This window comes from Cyprinus carpio, unplaced genomic scaffold (genome assembly GCF_018340385.1).
Source record: "Cyprinus carpio isolate SPL01 unplaced genomic scaffold, ASM1834038v1 S000006481, whole genome shotgun sequence".
NCBI classification, from domain to species: Eukaryota; Metazoa; Chordata; class Actinopteri; order Cypriniformes; family Cyprinidae; genus Cyprinus; species Cyprinus carpio.
This window is the reverse complement of record NW_024879156.1, coordinates 1,011,284-1,030,338: the sequence shown is the minus strand read 5'-3', so window position 1 is coordinate 1,030,338 and position 19,055 is coordinate 1,011,284. Positions and strand designations below refer to the sequence as shown.

The 19,055-nt window shown below is 34.7% G+C and overlaps 1 protein-coding gene across 2 annotated transcripts; it reads left to right on the top strand.

The window, feature by feature from the left end:
• Positions 1–7,420: 7,420 nt before the first annotated feature.
• Positions 7,421–17,804, top strand: bpnt2 (3'(2'), 5'-bisphosphate nucleotidase 2). Of its 2 annotated transcripts, none has more exons than XM_042754233.1 (5): positions 7,421–8,104; positions 12,349–12,508; positions 12,759–12,854; positions 14,542–14,701; positions 15,881–17,804. In XM_042754233.1, exons 1-5 carry the CDS (start codon positions 7,766–7,768, stop codon positions 16,149–16,151), a joined length of 1,026 nt encoding a protein of 341 aa, XP_042610167.1. In that variant the 5' UTR covers positions 7,421–7,765; the 3' UTR covers positions 16,152–17,804. The 2 variants fall into 2 exon arrangements, with proteins under 2 accessions (XP_042610167.1, XP_042610166.1); XM_042754232.1 differs by having other exon boundaries at positions 7,422–8,104; positions 14,542–14,609; positions 15,883–17,804.
• Positions 17,805–19,055: the final 1,251 nt, after the last annotated feature.

The following is a 19,055-nucleotide window of genomic DNA, read 5'->3' as shown; positions in this document are numbered from 1 at the left end:
ACATACACAATGTTAGTGAACGTTCGAAAGGGAACTATTATTTTACATCATGTCTACACTTTCTTTGTTTTAATGAGAGGATCTGAGCATGAATAACTCAGCACTGAGCAAAAAAAACTGCAGTCTGTTTTCATGATCTGTTTTGTGAGGAGCAGGACAGAGAAACATTTCCATTGGCTGCAGTCTGCAAAAAAGCCATTGCACAGCTAACCATAGACAAAAATATCACAATACATTTTTATTATATATTGCACTACGTTTATGTGAAGAATTGGGATCACTTTTGTAGACTATTAAATGGACAAAATATAAAAATCTTTCATTTTCACTTTCATTAAAAAAAAAAAAAAAAAAAAAAAAAAACCCTGAGAAGTTGGAACTGGGAACATCCACACATATATATTATATATAATATATATATATATATAACACATATATATATATATATATATATATATATATATATACACACTAATATATATATATATATATATATATATATATATATATATATATATATATATATATATATATATATATATATATATATATATGTGGATGTTCCAGTTCTCAACTTCTCAGGTTTTTTTTTTTTTTTTTTTTTTTTCTTTTTTAAAGTTGGAACTGGAACATCCACACACACACATATATATATATATATATATATATATTATATATATATATATAATATATATATATATATATATATATGTACAGTCGAGGCCAAAAATATTTGCCCCCTTGGTAAATATGATCACAAAAGGCTGTGAAAATTCATCTGCATTGTTAAGCTTTTTGGTCTTTTATTTAAAAAATTCACAAAAATGTATCCTTTCATTGGATAATAAAAATTTGAAACGGAGGGGAAATATCATTATAAAATGAATGTTTTTCTCACATACTCGTTGGTCACAATTATTGGCCCCCCTATAATTTTCTTATGAGTAAAATATTTCTGAAGTATATTCACATTCATATTCACATTCAAATTCAATTTTGAGCACTCCAGCATGATTATAAACATGAAATCATCCAGCTCTGGCTTCCTGTTTCACAGAAATATAAATAGGAGGGAAAACAAAGCCCAAATTCCCTTAATCATCCATCACAATGAGAAAAACCAAAGAATATATTTCTGATGTGCAGCAACAGATAATTTTGCTACTCAAATTGGTGAAGAAAAGAGCTAGAGCAGTGAAAATTCCCATTTCCACCATCAGGGCAATAATTAAGAATTTCCAACCAACAGAAAATGTTACAAAAAAACTGCCTGGAAGAGGACGTGTGTCTATATCGTCCTAATGTGCAGTGAGAAGGAGAGTTTGAGTAGCTAAAGACTCTCCTAGGGTCACAGCCGGAGAATTGCAGAAAATAGTTGAGTCTCTGGTTCAGAAAACCTTTAAAAATATTGTCAAACAGAACCTACATCAACACATGTTGTTTGGGAGGGTTACAAGAAAAATTCTCCTAGCTCATTCAAAAACAAACTAAAGCATATTCAGTTATCAGCCATGACTGGAACTTTAAATGGAAATGGCTTCTATGATAGATGAAACTAAAAAATGAGCTTTTTAGCATCAAACACCCAAGGTGGGTTTGGTGAACACAGAGAGAAAAAAGTACCCCATGTGTACAATGAAATATACTGCTTTATTTTTGATGTTGTGGGCCTATATTTCTGCTGGAGGTCCTGGACACCACAGGGGCATAGATTACGCGGGGGACGCGTTCCCCCCACTTTTAATATCACGTAAATTCGTCCCCCACACTTTTTCAGGCAAGTGTGTTCAAATAGAGGTTTTCAGGAGCTGGTGTGAATAAATATAGATTTAAACTCAAAGAGACAGGATAGTCTGCGCATGACCTGATATTTTATGCGGGACCCAGACACCCAGAATAAGGCGAGATGAACATCGCAGAGCGCTAAACACTCGTGCTATGTGTGTTAGGATAGATATTTGTAGCCGGAGGGTGCTCTCGCGCAGAAAGTTGAACCAGGAAATCACTAATATGGACAAAAGTGTCCTGCTATTGCTGTATGAAAACAGTTGTTTTCACAGAAAAACAGAAGCGTTTGGAAACATGAAGACAAACATACGATTGCAACAATATATGGTTTATTTGTGTTTTTCAACTCATCACCAGGTAATCAATAAAGTAGGTTTATATGAACAATGCAGTGCTAATTGACATAGCATTTATTACAGTATAGAAACTATTCTGCCTTATTATGTGATAAAAAAGTGTTTGTAGCAGCCTATATAAACATTAACAAATCATTATTACTGATTATTGTCCGGCAGTTATCTGATTTCTGATTTAAGCCAATTAAAAGCTAGAAACTAGAGAAAAAAAAATAAAGTTGCCTATACACTACCAGTCAAAAGTTTTTGAATGGTAAATTATTATTATTATTATTATTTTTTAAAGAAGTCTCTTCTGTTCACCAAGGCTGCATTTATTTGGTCCAAAGTACAGCAAAACAGTAAAATCTTGAAATATTTTTACTATTTAAAATAACTATTTTCTATTAGAATATATTTTAAAATGCAATTTATTGTGATTTAAAATCTACATCTTTAGCATCATTACTCCTTTCACACGATCCTTCAGAAAACATGTTGATATTCTGATTTGCTGCTCAAAAAACATTTATTATTTATTTTGATGATGTTGCAAAAAGAGTTTTTTCAGGTATATTTGATGAATAGAAAGTTCAGAAGAACAGCATTTATGTGAAATAGAAGTCTTTTGTTATCTAATTATCCATTTCTTTATCATCACTTTTGATCAATTTAAAGCATCCTTGCTAAATAAAAGTATTAATTTCTATAATTTCTTTTCTGAAAAATAAAAATTATACTGAATTTAAGCCTGTGAATGGTATAATGTTACAAAAGCTTTTTATTTCACATAAATGCTGATCTTTGGATCTTTCTATTCATCAAAGAATCCTGAAAAAAAAATGTACTCAACTGTTTTAAATATTGATTATAATAATTAAAAAAGATCTCTTGAGCAGCAGATCAGCATATTAGAATGATTTCTGAAGGATCATGTGACACTGAAGACTGGAGTAATGATGCTGAAAATTTAGCTTTGATCACAGAAATAAATTACATTTTAAAATATATTAAAATAGAAAGCATTTATTTATTTAAGCAGTTATTTTAAATAGTACAAATGTTTCACAACATTACTACTTTTGCTGTACTTTGGATCAAATAAATGTAGACTTGGTGAGCAGAAGAGACTTCTTTAAAAAACATAAAAATCTCACTGTTCAAAAACTATTGACTGGTATATAGATTACAGAAATGTTATATGTATACTGCAATGTTATATATATATCATTCCACCAGCCAGGAATGGTGAAGGAGAATGTTCTGGAAAGTTATTTTGAGCCTTTCTGTGATGGTACCACGAGGCGTCACTCACTAGCGGATCTGAGACTTCTGGAGGGGATGTAGGTTCGTAGTACCTAGTAAGTCGTAAGTGGAAGTAAGTGGGACAGAAGGAGAAGATGGGAGTTTTAGCAGTGGATGTGGTTGGTTTGAGGTCCTGTGTGTGTGGGGCTGAGAATTGACTACTGATTGTTCTGGTTTTGTCTGTGAAGAATGTGACAAAATCATCAGCTGTTATATAAGTGGTGGGAGGTGGTGGAGGGGGACAGAGGAGAGAATTGAATGTTTTGAAGAGATTATGTGTGTCTGGAGCGCTGTTGATCTTGTTGTGTAAATATGAAGATTTGGCAGTATGGACTTCAGCAGAGAAAGATGAAAGCAAAACTACACTAGGGGAACTACAGAAATTTCCTCCATGAAACTTAACAGTATGTCATTCTTTTTGTTATTAATTTGCATTAGAGACTTTTTCAAAGATATTCTAATAAAAGTAAATTACATTTTGATAAGAATTTTGCAAATTGCTGTTTATGAATGTAATATTTACCTTGTCTAATGTAAAAGTTAACGGCATACTAAATAATTTTGCTTTTGTGTGAATAAGAACAAATAACATCTTTTAAAAAAAAGCATGTAATTAAAATTTTGCTCTTACAAAACTTTGCTCAAATAAAAAGGCACTAACATCAGACCAAAATCTAAAAGATTAGATTCACCAAATGACTTGAATAGCTCTATTTGGAAAAGAAAAGAAAAAAAAAATCAATGATTGGGGTGATTTTGTAGGTGAGTAAATCAGCACAGAAAATAACAAACAAGTTACAAGCATAGATAAATATAATAGAACAAAGATACAAATGAAATAAACAGTGCTTTATATTTTTCAGGTAAGTCTAAGAGTATTCAGGTACAGAAATTGAATAATCTAATGTAAAATAACACTACATAGTCTTCACTGTATAAATTAAATCTAATAAATCTGTGTTAAAGCATATTTAGTGATTTTTCTCTATGTGTTTTGTTGTTTGATTAATATTCATGACACAGAAAACAACAGTAAGTAACATTAAACTGCAACATTAAACTGCTGTGAACTAATTTACTGTTACACATCTTTACACATTCTTTCTCAATTGTTTAACTTTACCTAAGCCATAAGCAACTGTGTTTACAAGGGATACTTGCTTGGAGTATAGTAATGATCCTGAGATATCATCACTCTGCTGATGATATTGTTGCTCTTTTGTTGTTTTGATTGCTTCTATTACCCTTATTTAAATGTCAGTATTATTTGTTATCTGGAACTGACTGCAATTCATCTGGCCCTTCAATGAATATAAGAGGTTAATTTTGCCTCAAGTTGTTATTTGCTCTGATTCTTTATCAAGTGAATCAATCAGGATTGTGCTGCAAATGTGGATTTCCAGAAACAGTCAAACATGTTCTTAAACAGATTTTTTATTTTAATTTTTGTTGTTGTTGTTTTGTTCCCCCTTCCACATCAATGCTTCACACACTACCCCAGTAGGTGGCGGTAATGCACCAAAGCTGGTTTGCCAACCACCATTTAAAAAGAAGAAGAAGCTTTTGCTGTATCCCCTTAATGTACCATATGTAGGCTGTGTTCGAAATGGCATACTTGCTTACTGCTTACTATTACTATAAAAGAATAGTGTGTGAAACAGTATACAATAAGCAACAAATGTTTCAGATGTCACATGAAAGACACTGAACATTAATTCAGCACAGCTGTGGAGGCTGTTATCTTGCAAATAAATATGCTATTCTTTTTTAAGTCTTGTTAATTAGGCCTCAGTAAACAATGCTATATTGCCCAATAGAACTAATTTCATAACTGGTGGACATATTGGACAGAATCAACACTGAGCTGTCTTTAACTGAACAATTATATTTTTTGGCAGTGGAAAAAGCGATATATTCTAGTTACAGTATGTGCAAATAAAGATAAAGTCTGTTTACACAAAAATGTCAGCATTTTCTTTAGCAACAGGTGTGTAAATAAAGTTAGGTGGCAGATATTTATACTTCAGTACTGTAGTACATTATGCAGTAACATATTGTGTGTAAATTATCATATATATACATTTTATTAGATGAATGACATGCCACTTTATTGGGACAAAAACCTACCTACACCTACAGCTAAGCATACTTAATAACACTGTATTATTAATAAGCCATTTTATTTCCACTTTTCATAAATTTTCTTTTTATTTTTATTGAAAATAAATGACTTTCTGATCTGTTATGTGATTAGAAAAGGAGAAGCACAAGTTTGACAAAAGCCAGAATCAAATTCTGGTCAATCGCATCACACACATCTCACATCTTTTACTCACTGCGCCACTGATACTACAGATAAATAGGCATCTTGCAGCATTGTTGTTTATGGCAACCAGGCATTGGTGGGCGGAGTCAATGTAAATAGCCTCTGACAAAAAAATTGGTCTATTTGTCCTTATACACTTCATTTCTTTTTAGAGCTGCTTTACAGCGGAATTGAATTCTGTTTGCATAATTGAAATATTATTTTACTTTATTTTTATATTATATTAATGCAATATTATTATTATTTAATATCTTTAAAAACAATCAGTATTGTTTAAAGCGCTAGAGATAAAGGTGGCGTCATTTGACTTGATCGGGAACATGCCGTAGTAGAGATTAAAGTAGAATTTATGTCCTACTAATGATATTATTTTTAGATACACAGTGATAGTTTGTAATTTACATGTATATGTATAAGTACACATACAAGTGTTACATTTATAATTACTATTCCCCCCCTCCAGTTCACTTGTTTGAACATGAAACGTCACATGGAGCTCTGGGAAACAGTATTCCATGCAGTGTCTTCAGATGCATACATCAAATTTCAGCAAATGTAGCAGGTAATCCGGGCATTCCATGCAAACAGAAAATTCACATACTATTGTATTCACTATTCATCTTTAATCAAGAGACTTCAGAAAAGTCATCTATACAATTAAGAACACTCTCCACTTCTTCACTGTTCTTGACAAAAAATGTGGTGTCATCCACTAACTTACTGAGTTTAATATCTTTGTCAAACACAGAGATTCCATGAAAACTTGCTTTTATGAGTGACCATCACTTGTGCAACTAATAAAAAGAAAAGGCGATATAAGGCATAGCCATTAAAGTTAACATTTAGGTAGTCAAATAGGGTTAAGAGAGGATATTGGAAATTAATTACTAGTTTATTGAAACATAACTATTTTTGTGCTCAAATCAAGACCTTAATAATTAAAATATTGGCAACATGCATCTATGACCCAGATTTATGGAAAATACTTGGAACAAACTTAATTTGAAATAAGAAAATTAGCAATATCATATGGAAAAGTTTGACTCCTAACCCTAAGGTTGTGGGTTCGAGTCTCGGGCCGGCAATACCACGACTGAGGTGTCCTTGAGCAAGGCAACGGACTCCCAACTGCTCCCTGGGCGCCGCAGCATAAATGGCTGCCCACTGCTCCGGGAGTGTGTTCACAGTGTGTGTGCACTTTGGATGGGTTTTCTTTTTATTTATTATATTATTTAAAAGCCCTTGCTACGTGTACTGCGTTTAAGATAACTGAGACTTATTATAGCACTTGTATATCGTTGCTCTTTTGTTGATTTTGATTGCTTCCAATGTCCTCATTTGTAAGTCGCTTTAAATAAAAGCTTCTGCTAAATGACTAAATGTAATCTAAATGTTAAATGCAGAGCATTAATTCTGAGTATGGGTCACCATACTTAGCTGTATGTCACTTCACTTTAAAATCTATTACAAGAAAAAAAGGAAAATGAGAACATAACTGTCTGCTTTGGGACATTCAATGCTTTGGGACATACTTATTCTAATCTCACATACTATTAATGATGGATATTATGAACATTGGGACACGGCAAATCTCAGCAGAGGTTTGTGATCTTGAAGCAGTAGAGGGCGCTCTCTCGTGCTCAAAACTGTTTTCTGTTTCTTCTTGACCAGGAAGTAAAACGGAGTGCCTTGGTTGACACAACGGTGGACGTGGAATGCATACAGTATTACTCGCTGTTACAGCCATGGATCTGTCACTGTGAGAAAGCAGATATTTGTACTAAAACTGGGGAATATATTCTACATCAATGAAGGAAGCTTTCGCTTGACCTAATCTGGACTTCGCCAGTGAAGGAAATAAGTAACACTTGATTAACTCACACGCTTTTCTAATCGTTTGCGTTATATTTGCGTTCAAATAACGTGCAAATGATCACCAAAGTTGAACACGTCTAATTTAGCTGTTGCCGTTCTCGTATTCATCGGCTTTGTTCGCACTTCCGCCTTTGTTATGGCTCCGATGGGCATCCGGTTGTCCCCGCTCGGCATAGCCGTGTTCTGCTTACTAGGAGTCGGTGTGATCTATCACCTTTACGCGGGAGTTTTATCTAGTAGAATCGCCTCGTTCAGACAGAAGAGGACTGTGGATCTGAGAGAGCTGCTCGCGCTCTCCATGGAGGCTGCGGTGCAGGGCGGACGGGAGGTGAAGAGGATCAGGGAGGACAACACACTAGAGGAAAAGTCAAAGGGCAAAACAAAAGAAGGGGCCAGTGAAAAGCTCACGCTGGGTGATCTGAACTCGCACCGCAAGATGTTCTACCTGATCAAGAACACCTACCCTAATATACAGGTACAGGCAGAGGCTGGGACGTGCACAGACATTTTGAGGGGCAGGGGCACAAGTGGAAAAAGGGCACTTAGCATACTTTATTTATTTATTTATTTTTTCTAAACAAAACGTTACATATATTGTCACAACTCTGACTTACCAATTTGTTTTAAACCTTTCATGTGCATTTATAGCTCAGTTTCTGTAACTGTGGAACTGAAAATAAATAAAAGGCATACGTTTGTCACATCAATTGTAAGTGAAAATGTGTGCCTTGTTTACAGCTTATAATATTTACAGAAGCTGTCAATAATGTATGAATAATGGAGTTCTTATGTATACCCTCCATTGTAATTTAAGATCCTGAGAAAGATGAATTGCTCGTTGTGAGTTTGATAAAATGTTTTAAGTTATAATTTGCTTATGGCAATTAAAAACAAGTTAAAATGGGTAAATCTTCTATACATATTTTTGATTCATCATTTTCTTTCTGACATACTCCAATTCATGTTACAACACACTTGACATGCTTATTCTGTGCATTTGTAGCATGTTTTGTGTGAAATTATGTGAAATCAGCGCAGCAGAAATAGACTCGGCGCCGAAACTCACGCTTCACTGCTGCTTACGAGCTGCTCCTGCTGCCGTTGTGCACTCATTGATTAACATGCACGAAGAGAAAAAAAAAAAGACCTTCTGCTCACGCGCCGCTCACACTTGCCATGTGAAACCTGCATTAAGATGCTTTCATTTTGATCGCTACTGTAGAGAATAAGTTTTTATGCCCAAACTATAAACTTTTATCTCAGTACTTATGTTATTTAAATGTATGAAACACAGAAAAAATGCTGTGTGTGGTTGAAAAGACTCAGTTGAAACGTTTGTGTTGCTCTTTCTGGATCAGCAGCAGCATGAATTATTAATTAACATGGACAGCAACAAAATGTGCTTCTCACGCTCCACTGACAATCGCGATGTGAAACAGTTGTAATAGACATAGTTGAATCGTTGTCATTCAGGAATAAGATTGCGTGGGTGTAGGGATATGCCGGTATCAAACTGTCTTGTTGCGATTAATTGCTAATGCTTTTATCACGGTATACGGTATTATCACGGTGTTGATATTTAGTTTTACAAAAAGTGGTCATAATACAGTATAACAGGTTAAATAACTTTTTTCTTATAACAAAAATAACTGAACATTTAAATACAATAAAGCAATACAGATAAATCTATAAAGTTAAAAGTTTTACAAAGATTCAAGTGCAAAAGAACTATAAAGACCAATAGGTCTCACATTACAATAAAACCTTATTAGTTAACCTTAGTTAATGCATTCACAATGAGCAATAGCTACATTTGCTACAGAAGTTATTAATCTTTGTCAAAAAAATACAAGTCTTAGTTCATGTTAGCTCATTAAATAACACAGTTGCAACTTAGGATTTTAACAATGTGTTATTAAATATTGGAATACTTAAGATTAATGAATGTTCAGAATAATTTTTAATTGGCAGTTTATGTTAACTAATGAATTAACTAATGTTAACCAATGAAGCCTTGATGTAAAGTGTGGATGAACAATAAAGAATCAAAACACTTTCAAACAATATCTAGGGCATGTTGTAGTCCAGATTAAAATGAAAAAAAATAAAAGTCTATTAAGTCCTATTAAGTCTAAATATTTACATATTTGGCACTGTGATGAACAACATAGCGAATACACAAATCTGAATGGCTATTTAAAATAATTTAAACATGTTTTTGAAAGTAGCACAGCTGCTTTATTTATGGGGTTTCCAGGGTAAGGACTGCATTTTCTGCAGTTTAGCGCCATCTGCTGTCAGAGAGTGAATGTGCTTTCATTCAGCGCGTCTATCACGTGTTTCCCCCATGTGCTTCTCATGCGTGCTTGTTTACATCAGAGCGTGTCACATGTCTTTCAAGCAGCATACAGCGGTGTTGTGCATTTTGCCCAATTGATGGAAATAGTATTCTTAAAATGCATTTCAGATTTTTAATAATTTATAATATATAATTATTCACGGTATTTAGAAGTGCCCACGATAACAATAACGTGCATATTCATTACCGTGATATATTGCATTACGTGATATATTGCATTATTGTATACACAATCAGTCTCATTAAATCAATACTTATACATTTATCTGTCATTGTTGATTTGTCATTTGCAATGCTTCTGTGATTGTAGTTCTTTTCTGTAGTACCTTTTGTTTTTTATCTGATTTTCAAAGTTTTACTTAAAAAAATAATGTGATTTACCTCATAGCTGGTTGGGTTGTATTCAAGCCTGAAATATATAATAACAAACAAAATGGTTTCTCTCTATGGAAGCTGTGCAGTAAAGTGTGTATATAACACTGCTGGAATGCTGTTGATCAATCAGCATCCAAAACCAGAACTATTAGTTTTATAATTACATTTCCTGATGACAGAAGTTGAATTTACCCGTTTTATTGCAGTAACAACTGTTGGGCATTCTGTGTCAACTCAACTAGAGGTAACTAGCTCAAATTTTATGATTTTGATTTTATTCTTTTTTATTTATTTATTTATTTGGTAAAAGAAACACACAAATAAAGAAAAGAAAAAAAGACTAAATGCCATGGATGAATATTTAGTGAGTGGGGGTCAAACAATTTTCACCTGAGATTTGGAGCCAAATTACAGGAGGGTAAAGATTACTTTATTAATATGGCAGCATAATCATATTATTTCTACACAGAGTTTGGTTGGTCTGATTGTAAAATCTGTTGTCTTTAGCCATCCTTGTTGCATTATATGACAATGGTGACCATTCATAAAATGGGAAAAATCATATGCTGTCATATTTCTTAAGTTGTTTTTACCTTCCTGTAATTTGGCTGTGATTCTCAGGTGAAATTTGTCATTTTGACACCCCTCTACAAAACTGTGGATTGCTCAGTAAATTTAAACCCATGACATTTGATATTTTGGCTTTAATCTTCGTCAGAAAAAATATTGACAGAATCAACAATTTGGGCCGGGGAAGTTTCTGAAATTTGGTTTATTTGACACCAAATGACCCTGTTGTATGTTTTGTTAAAGGGGTCATATGACATTGCTAAAAATAACATTATTTTGTGTATTTGTTGTAATGCAAATGTTTATGTGGTTTAATTTTCAAAAAAACACATTATTATCCACATAATGTACATTGTTGTTGCTCCTCTATGCCCTGCCTTTCTGAAACGCGTAAATTTTTACAAAGCTCATCGGTCTAAAAGGCGAGGTGTACACTGATTGGCCAGCTATCCAGTGCGTTGTGATTGGCTGAATGCTTCGAGCGTGTGATGGAAATATTACGCCCCTTAACATACTGTGATGTCGTCTCCCAGCATGACGAGACAAAACCAATAAAACCCATTACAAACAAGCCATTTGTTGCATCCAGTGGGGACATAATTACTGATTATAATGACTTAAACTGTCTTTTTATGCATTACGTTGTGTATCACGCTGTGTAAACAAAAACATGTCGTCATTTGTGATCTGTGAAATGACAAACAACAAGCACTACTCTACACTGCTCAAAACTTGTGTTTGAATCATCAGTGGCAAACTCTTTAAATATGTAAACCTACTTGCAGGCTGTGAGTCAGAAGCGCCAGACTGTCCTTGCAAAGTTGGAATTGCCCCACTTTATAGAAACAGCCTTTGTGCACATACGCTTTGTAGGTTACTGGTTCAGGAAACAGTCCTCATCCTCCGTAAAATGCGCTGCACACATCTGAATATTTAGGTTGAACTGTACTGGAACAGTGTTGTAAATACAACTTAACCACTGATTTCTAGTTGTGTCCTCTAAAGAAAGTAGTTTTGCTTTCACAATGAAACGCACAGCATCTCCACAACATTTGGGCGGCATTATAAAAATCGTCCAACATCGTGACGTAGACAAATGGGGGCATGTAAGAATGAGCCCTTTTAGGAGGGTGTGGTTTACTTAACTTTTATAAAGAATATTTCTTTGGATTAGAGACTCCCACAGAATATTGTAGTTACAAAGAGTGATCATTTGTGATGATGCTGTTCAGTTTCATTCTTCATAGGTGTGTTCAAAGAATTTCAAGAAGTCTTTATTCTGTAATGTCAGTGGTAATCCGGTTTTGGTTTTCAGTCTATTACTTTTTTGGTTTTTAACCACTGAATACAAGGGGAGTAACAGGAACCACTGCGTAAATGTTCTCAAAGTGTGGTTTCCTTTGCTCTGTTTGCAGGTGAACTCAGAAGAACATGCTAATGCCGAGGGTGAGGCCACTGTGTGGACACGCATCATCCCTGAAGAAATTCTGGCAAAGATCTCAGGAGGGAAGGAGGTTCCTGCAGAAAGGATCACAGTGTGGATTGATCCACTGGACGCCACTCAGGAATACACAGGTCTGGTGCAACTCTTTATTCCTAATGTAAATCAGTTGCCTTTAAACTGCAGCCATTTCAGGAAAGAAGCAGGAAGAAATATATCTTGAATCACATTATTTATGTAGGTTATCTATGTTTGAGTTGTATTTTTTTGGATTTGTTGTTTTTATTGTGTAAGTTCTGCTCTTATAGCAGGAGGAATGGTTTTATGTTTCTTCAGTGCACAGGTGTTGTACCAGGATGTAAATCCTGTTTGTTCTTTCAACAGAAAATCTCCAGAAGTATGTCACCACTATGGTGTGTGTGGCTGTGGACGGGGATCCTGTTATAGGTGTGATTCACAAACCCTTCACTGGGTACACAGGTGTGTTAATTTGAGGTTTACAGACATATTCAAAACCAGATTAAGCAGATGATTTTGGATCCTGGATCCAGGAGGCATTATGGGAGTGCTGTGACGTTCAGAGTAATAAATGATTTGTGGTTTACACGGTTAATTTTTTTTTTCCATGTTTTTGTAAATAATTGGTAACAACAAATGTGATTCTTTGACAAGAACTACACAGTGTTTAATGATTAACATTAACAATGGGTAATGATTAAGTGTATTAAAGGTGCCATAGAATGCCTTGATGCAATAATTTATATTGTTCTCTGATTGTGTATGTGAAGTTTTATCTCAAAATACCCCACAGATAATTTTTTATAGCTTGTTGAAATTGCCACTTTTTTAGGGTATGAGCCAAAACATGTTGTTAATGTGTATGTCCCCTTTAAATGAAAATGAGCTGATTCTCCCACCTCCCTTCTCAGAAGAGTGCGGAGCTTCAAGAGCTCACGCTTGTGGGAATACCGGTGTTACGGTTTAACTGGTGATGACCATGTTCATGTTCCATGTTCACTGATCCTCACATTGCTTCCAAACACAGTTTTTAACTGCCACATTTCTATTCACGATCATTCTGGTAGCACATGAAGGCAGCATTAGTGAAAACAGGCAGAGACAATGGTAGCTTTAGCAACATTAGCCTTACAGAGAGCCAAGAGGCTCTTTTGGAAAACCAAAATATGATGCATGAGGCTTACTTTGTCTGGGAAGCGTTGGCTTTGGAAGTCGATTGGATGAACAGTTCTTGACATAATAAAAATGCAAACAGACAAACACAAGATTCCTGCCTTTATTACACCGTGTCTACACCGGACGCAACAAAACAACCGTTGAAAATCATTTGAAATTTGTGTCAGTACCTCATAAATAGAACGCAGCAGCAGTTGCACGCGCCGCATCCACTGTAGACAGCATAATAGGTTATATTGTATTTTGTCACGCCGCGCCACTCACGTCCGGTGCTTAAAAAATGGTATTCGGACCAGCCCTACAATCTTTGCACAACTCCAGTGCTGAATTGACCCTCGTTTGTGAGGCAGTCTGATGTAAAATGTTAGCACAAACGTATAGAACTTTTTTGTTTTTTGTCCCCATGTAACCACCGTGTCCTCAGCAGTCTGTGGAGACTCCTATGTTCGCTGGTGCATCCCAACAACACACAAATGGCTCTTTGGCGCTGACATTGTACCTCAAGCAGCAACAGCAAGTAAACATCAATGGCGGACTGCTGCTTCTCACTCAGGGCTGTGTATAGGACAGAGAGAGCGTCACAAATGGGTGGGACTTTCACAGAGTATGACGTCATAGTCTGGAACTGCTCATGTGGAGAGACTGTTTATGAATTATTGGGATTATAAAACAATGAGTGGGTTGATTTTTCCCATTATAGGCTGGTTATTTTCACACACTGCGGCCACACAGCTGTGTTCAAACACCTTATAAAAGTGATTTTTGCATTCTATGGCACCTTTAACAATATATTAAACGTGAGACTTTAAAATAGCCTATTACTATTGATTTTTAGTGTCTTTAATGACAATTATAATGGTTCACTATTATCTATAAGGGCAGTAATGGTCATTATACCTACACTGTTCTGTTCTGACCTTGTTTTTTAAATGTATTCACACTGTGTTGCTCAAACATACATTCTCATCCTCAGCATGGGGTTTTGTTGGAGAGGGATCCAATGTGGTACCTCGTGCTTCCTACAACACAAACTTTCCTAAGGTGATTGTTTCACGCTCACACTCAGGCAAGGTGAAGAGCTTCGTTCAGGTGGCCTTTGGCAACAATACAGAAATTATACCAGCAGGGGGGGTGCAGGTACTGCATTCTGTAAATCATCCCCTTTTGAAAAAAAAATGTTTCAAACAAAAATGTACATTACCATTCAAATGTTTGGGGTCAGTAAGATTTTAATTTAACTAAAATAACAGTAAAGGAATTTTAATGTTACAAAAAAAAAAAAAAAAAAGATTAAATCATATAAATGCTGTTCTTTTAAACTTTATCAAAAAGACCTGAAAAAAATTAATCATTCTTTCCACAAAAATCTTAAGCAACACAACTGTTTTTAACATTGAAAATAATGTTTTATTTTAGCATCAAATCAACATATTATAATTATTTTTTGAAGGACCATGTGACACTGAAGATGAGTAATGTCTACTGAAAATTCAGCTTTGCCATCACATGAACACATTCAATTTTAAAATGTATTATTTCACATTAAAAAATATATTTCACATTATTACTGTTTTACTGCATTATGATCAAATCAACACAGCCTTGGTGAGTATGATAGACTTCTTTCAAAAATATTCGAAAATCAACCCCAGACTTCTGACTCTTGGTAGTGTATTAAACACTTTTTTTGTTGTTGCACAAATATTAATATCAACAATGAATCTCCATACTTATTTGCTAATATTAATATTTATGCAGCAACATACTTTTTATGTATTTATTTTGTAATATGTTAAGTTTTTTAAACAGCTTTTTCAAGACATTTAAGTTATTTGTACATGGTTGATGCAAGCAGTCAATCCAATCAACATCAACATTAAAACAGAAGAATTGACCCAATTTACTTTTTAAATGCATGTTTCTGGTGCTATTGTAAATTAATTATTGGTGCAAGTTTTTACAAAGTAAAAAACAAAATTGTAATAGTTCATCAGTTATAATTTAATATAAATGTTTATATTTGATTAGAATTTTATATTTAATAACCTTTTAAATATTAATATAGTTTGATATAACTTGCCCCAGCACAAATAGTATTTCTTTTATGTATATATTCAACCCTATCTTGTCACCCAAATTATCACAATCCACTCAATTCCAAATGGATAAAATTTCAAATTTCACCCTACTATAGAATAAACTTATTCACAGAGATACAGAAGTACATATTTTGTGATACTCATGTAGACTGCAGCAGGAGAAATAGAACTGCAACCTCTGTGTCTTTTTTCTGACTTTTTTTCTTTACCCAAAGGATATAAGGTACTAGCTCTTCTAGACCCCACTGATGAGGAACAAGATACAGCCGATATTTACATCCATGTGACGTACATCAAAAAATGGGATATCTGTGCGGGTGATGCCATCTTGAGGTCTCTTGGTGGTCAAATGACAACTCTCAAAGGAGAGCAGATTGATTACTCTGGGACAGAGGGAAACAAGGGTGGCCTGCTGGCAAGCATTAAAACTGACCACGAGGCATTGGTGAAAAGACTTCCACCATGGGAAGAGAACAAACAATAATAAATCGCTGCCCGGTCCTGTCCCTAACACTCTTATTTTCTTCGGTAACACAGTTGTGTAGACATATGAGAGAATAAAGAAAAACTTATGACATGTGGCAACTGATCCAACGTCAGTGAAAAGTGTAATTATACCTGAATGAGTCTGAAAACTGTTACAGGTTATAAACAAAGGGAGTGTGCCTTTGGCTTGTATGGTTCATTAGCTATGTATTTTGTGACACATTTAAAGAATATTTAAGTGGAAATTAAGTAAAAGTGCAGCATCAAATCATGAGGTCACCTTTATTGTAATCATTAAAGAGCAGGTCATATCAGAGTCAGATTTTTTGGGGGGGGGGGGGGGGGGGGGGGGGGGGGGGGGGGGGTCAATAAAAAACATTTCTCAAGAGCAATTTTTAAAGGGAACTCAAATAATGCAGCTATAATTTTACTTGTAAGGATAAGTATGCACAGTGGAAAGCCTTACTGCTATTACATAGCAACCCTGCCCAATCGTGGTAAAAATCACGTTCCGGGGGGTAAATATCATGTTATTAAGGTCAATTAAACAGGTTTAAATGCATCTAAGGTCAGAAAACATTGTATTTTTCTCAGAATATACATTTAATATTAGAATCATTTTTCAATGATTTAGAAATGATTAGTTCGAAGCAGTCCTGCGCTTAAGGTCTGATTGGTCAGCTGGCCAGCTCTTGTGATTGGTCTTTCCATATACAATGCATGTAGGGAACGAAACGCCCATTACCATTTAATATTTTTTGCTCAGGAGGGTTACTTGTAAACAAAGATGCTATAAGTTTACAAACATGGCATCGATATTACCCTATCAATTGGAGCCCGAGACCGAAGATGATGATAATGCAGTCACTCAACCAGAAACTCCATTCGCAAGCATGACTTGATCAGGACGTTTCTCAGTGGTAAGTTTAAACTTTGTATGTGCCACTTTACATATGATGTGACAGCAGTTTTATTGCATTCATTTTATTTATTCGAGGTGCAAGTAGACATGATGTAGGTGATGTGAACACACTAACTAGCGGAATTGTTTGTAGACAGGTCAAAGTGTTTAAATTTTGCGGGCAGGCAGGGCTTATGCAAATGTGTTACTTTGTGACGTACATATATAACAGGCAGAAGATTAAAAAATATGATGACTCAGTGCAGTTCAGAGTTGACTCATTTAAGGGACAATATCTTTATTTATCATGCACTTTTTTGATGAACAACTGTGCAGACCATTTACATTGAAGGATAGCTACGTTTGTAAACTGCAAAAAATAAATTTCTTGAAAACCCATATGACCTGCTCTTTAATATCTTGAGGTGAAAACCAATAGCTTTATTTCATTTCATTTCATGTTTGTTTTTTGAGAGTGTTGTTTCCAAAATTGCTGGTAAAAACAGGTTTAAATGGTTTTGGGTGAAGATTTAACTGTGAATCCAGAGATAACTTGAATATGAAATCATTGTGCATAGCACTGTTTATCACTGTTAATAACTCACTGTTCCCCTAGGTGGCATGTTTTCAGTTCTGTGCATCAGATCTCAGTTTGTACTGTTTATACACTAATACCTGAATTGCTGTATGATTAGACTACATAGGTTTAAGCACCATGCGTTAATAAAAATATATAATACAGTATGTTAAGATTAAAGTCTTATTGTGTTTCTAAAGGTTAAATTGGATTTAATGGAGTAGATCTGCAGACATCACTGGGTGATTCATTCAGATCTGTTTTAGGACTTTTCACTGTGATTGCCAATTTAGGAAAAAAAAAATGTATGATTATATTCATACCTTTGCCCAGTACCGCCGCTTCCTATGCTTTTTCGTTCTATATTAATATTAACATATGCATATAAATAAATCTAAACATGAATATATACATATATACATTCATGTATGCATATATATATGTGTGTGTGTGTGTGTGTGTATACATAATTAGGTTATAAAAAATGCATTTTACGGTGAACGCAGTAGGCTATAAGCAGGGCAGGACTTAGGGGGGCGGGGACCCCTGGGCTTGAGGTTATGTCTGGGTCTTATACCTATACAGTACAAATGCCCTCAAATAGAACATCATTGTGGAGTAACACAAAATACACAAACATATTCTTTAGGTAAATAGTACAATTAATATGCAACATGTCTAGGTTATAGCAAAAGTTAAAATGTAACATTAAATTTCCATTATAATAAACAGGTTGTTGAGAGATCAAAACCCTGAAATAACTTTGAGCGAAAAAAAAAGGGAGCTGTTTGCTTATTATTAGTATTATAAAAGTTATTGTCATATATGTGTTCTCTTATTAATGTCTAAGTGAGTTGAATCAACCGATTAGTTTAAAAAGCTGATTCATTTTAATGCAAACGACTACTACTAGCCTGATTGAATCATTTGCTGGTCTGTGTAACGCTGAGGAACAAAACACAGTTGTTCGGAGACGCAGAGGTTCTGAACGCAAAACGGAATTTTGTGTCTGATAAAGTTACTCTGTTAATTGTACATTTGCGATCGTGTAGATATTCGAGAAAAAAAAAAAAACTTTACGGATAACAAATGATTCAATTAGCTTACTCCTCATTGAAAATGATTTTAAACATTTAGATATATTTCACAATGAATAGGCCTATAATTAACATTCTGTCTAAAGTAGCCTATGTCCGAACACTGTAATAATCAGTCATCGATGAAAATATAAAACTTGTTTTAAGGCAATACCCAATGTCTCTCGTCTCCTCTAAGAATATGTGCCGTTAAGCGTCAGATGCCGACAGCTCGGTCAGTTTTTACTTTCACTTTCTGAAGCTTAATGAATTGACTGGAGTTTAAAACTTCTTCACGTGCATAACGCTCATGCAGTTTGTGCATTGTTTGTGTGGCATGCACTGGCT

What these genes read in the sequence shown, in the direction of transcription:
- bpnt2 (XM_042754233.1), top strand. Translation starts at nt 7,766, where the DNA reads ATGGCTCCGATGGGCATCCGGTTGTCCCCGCTCGGCATAGCCGTGTTC. An exon ending in ACACCTACCCTAATATACAG is followed by an intron (nt 8,105 to 12,348) that starts GTACAGGCAGAG and finishes CTCTGTTTGCAG; the next exon opens with GTGAACTCAGAAGAACATGC. An exon ending in ACCCTTCACTGGGTACACAG is followed by an intron (nt 12,855 to 14,541) that starts GTGTGTTAATTT and finishes TCTCATCCTCAG; the next exon opens with CATGGGGTTTTGTTGGAGAG.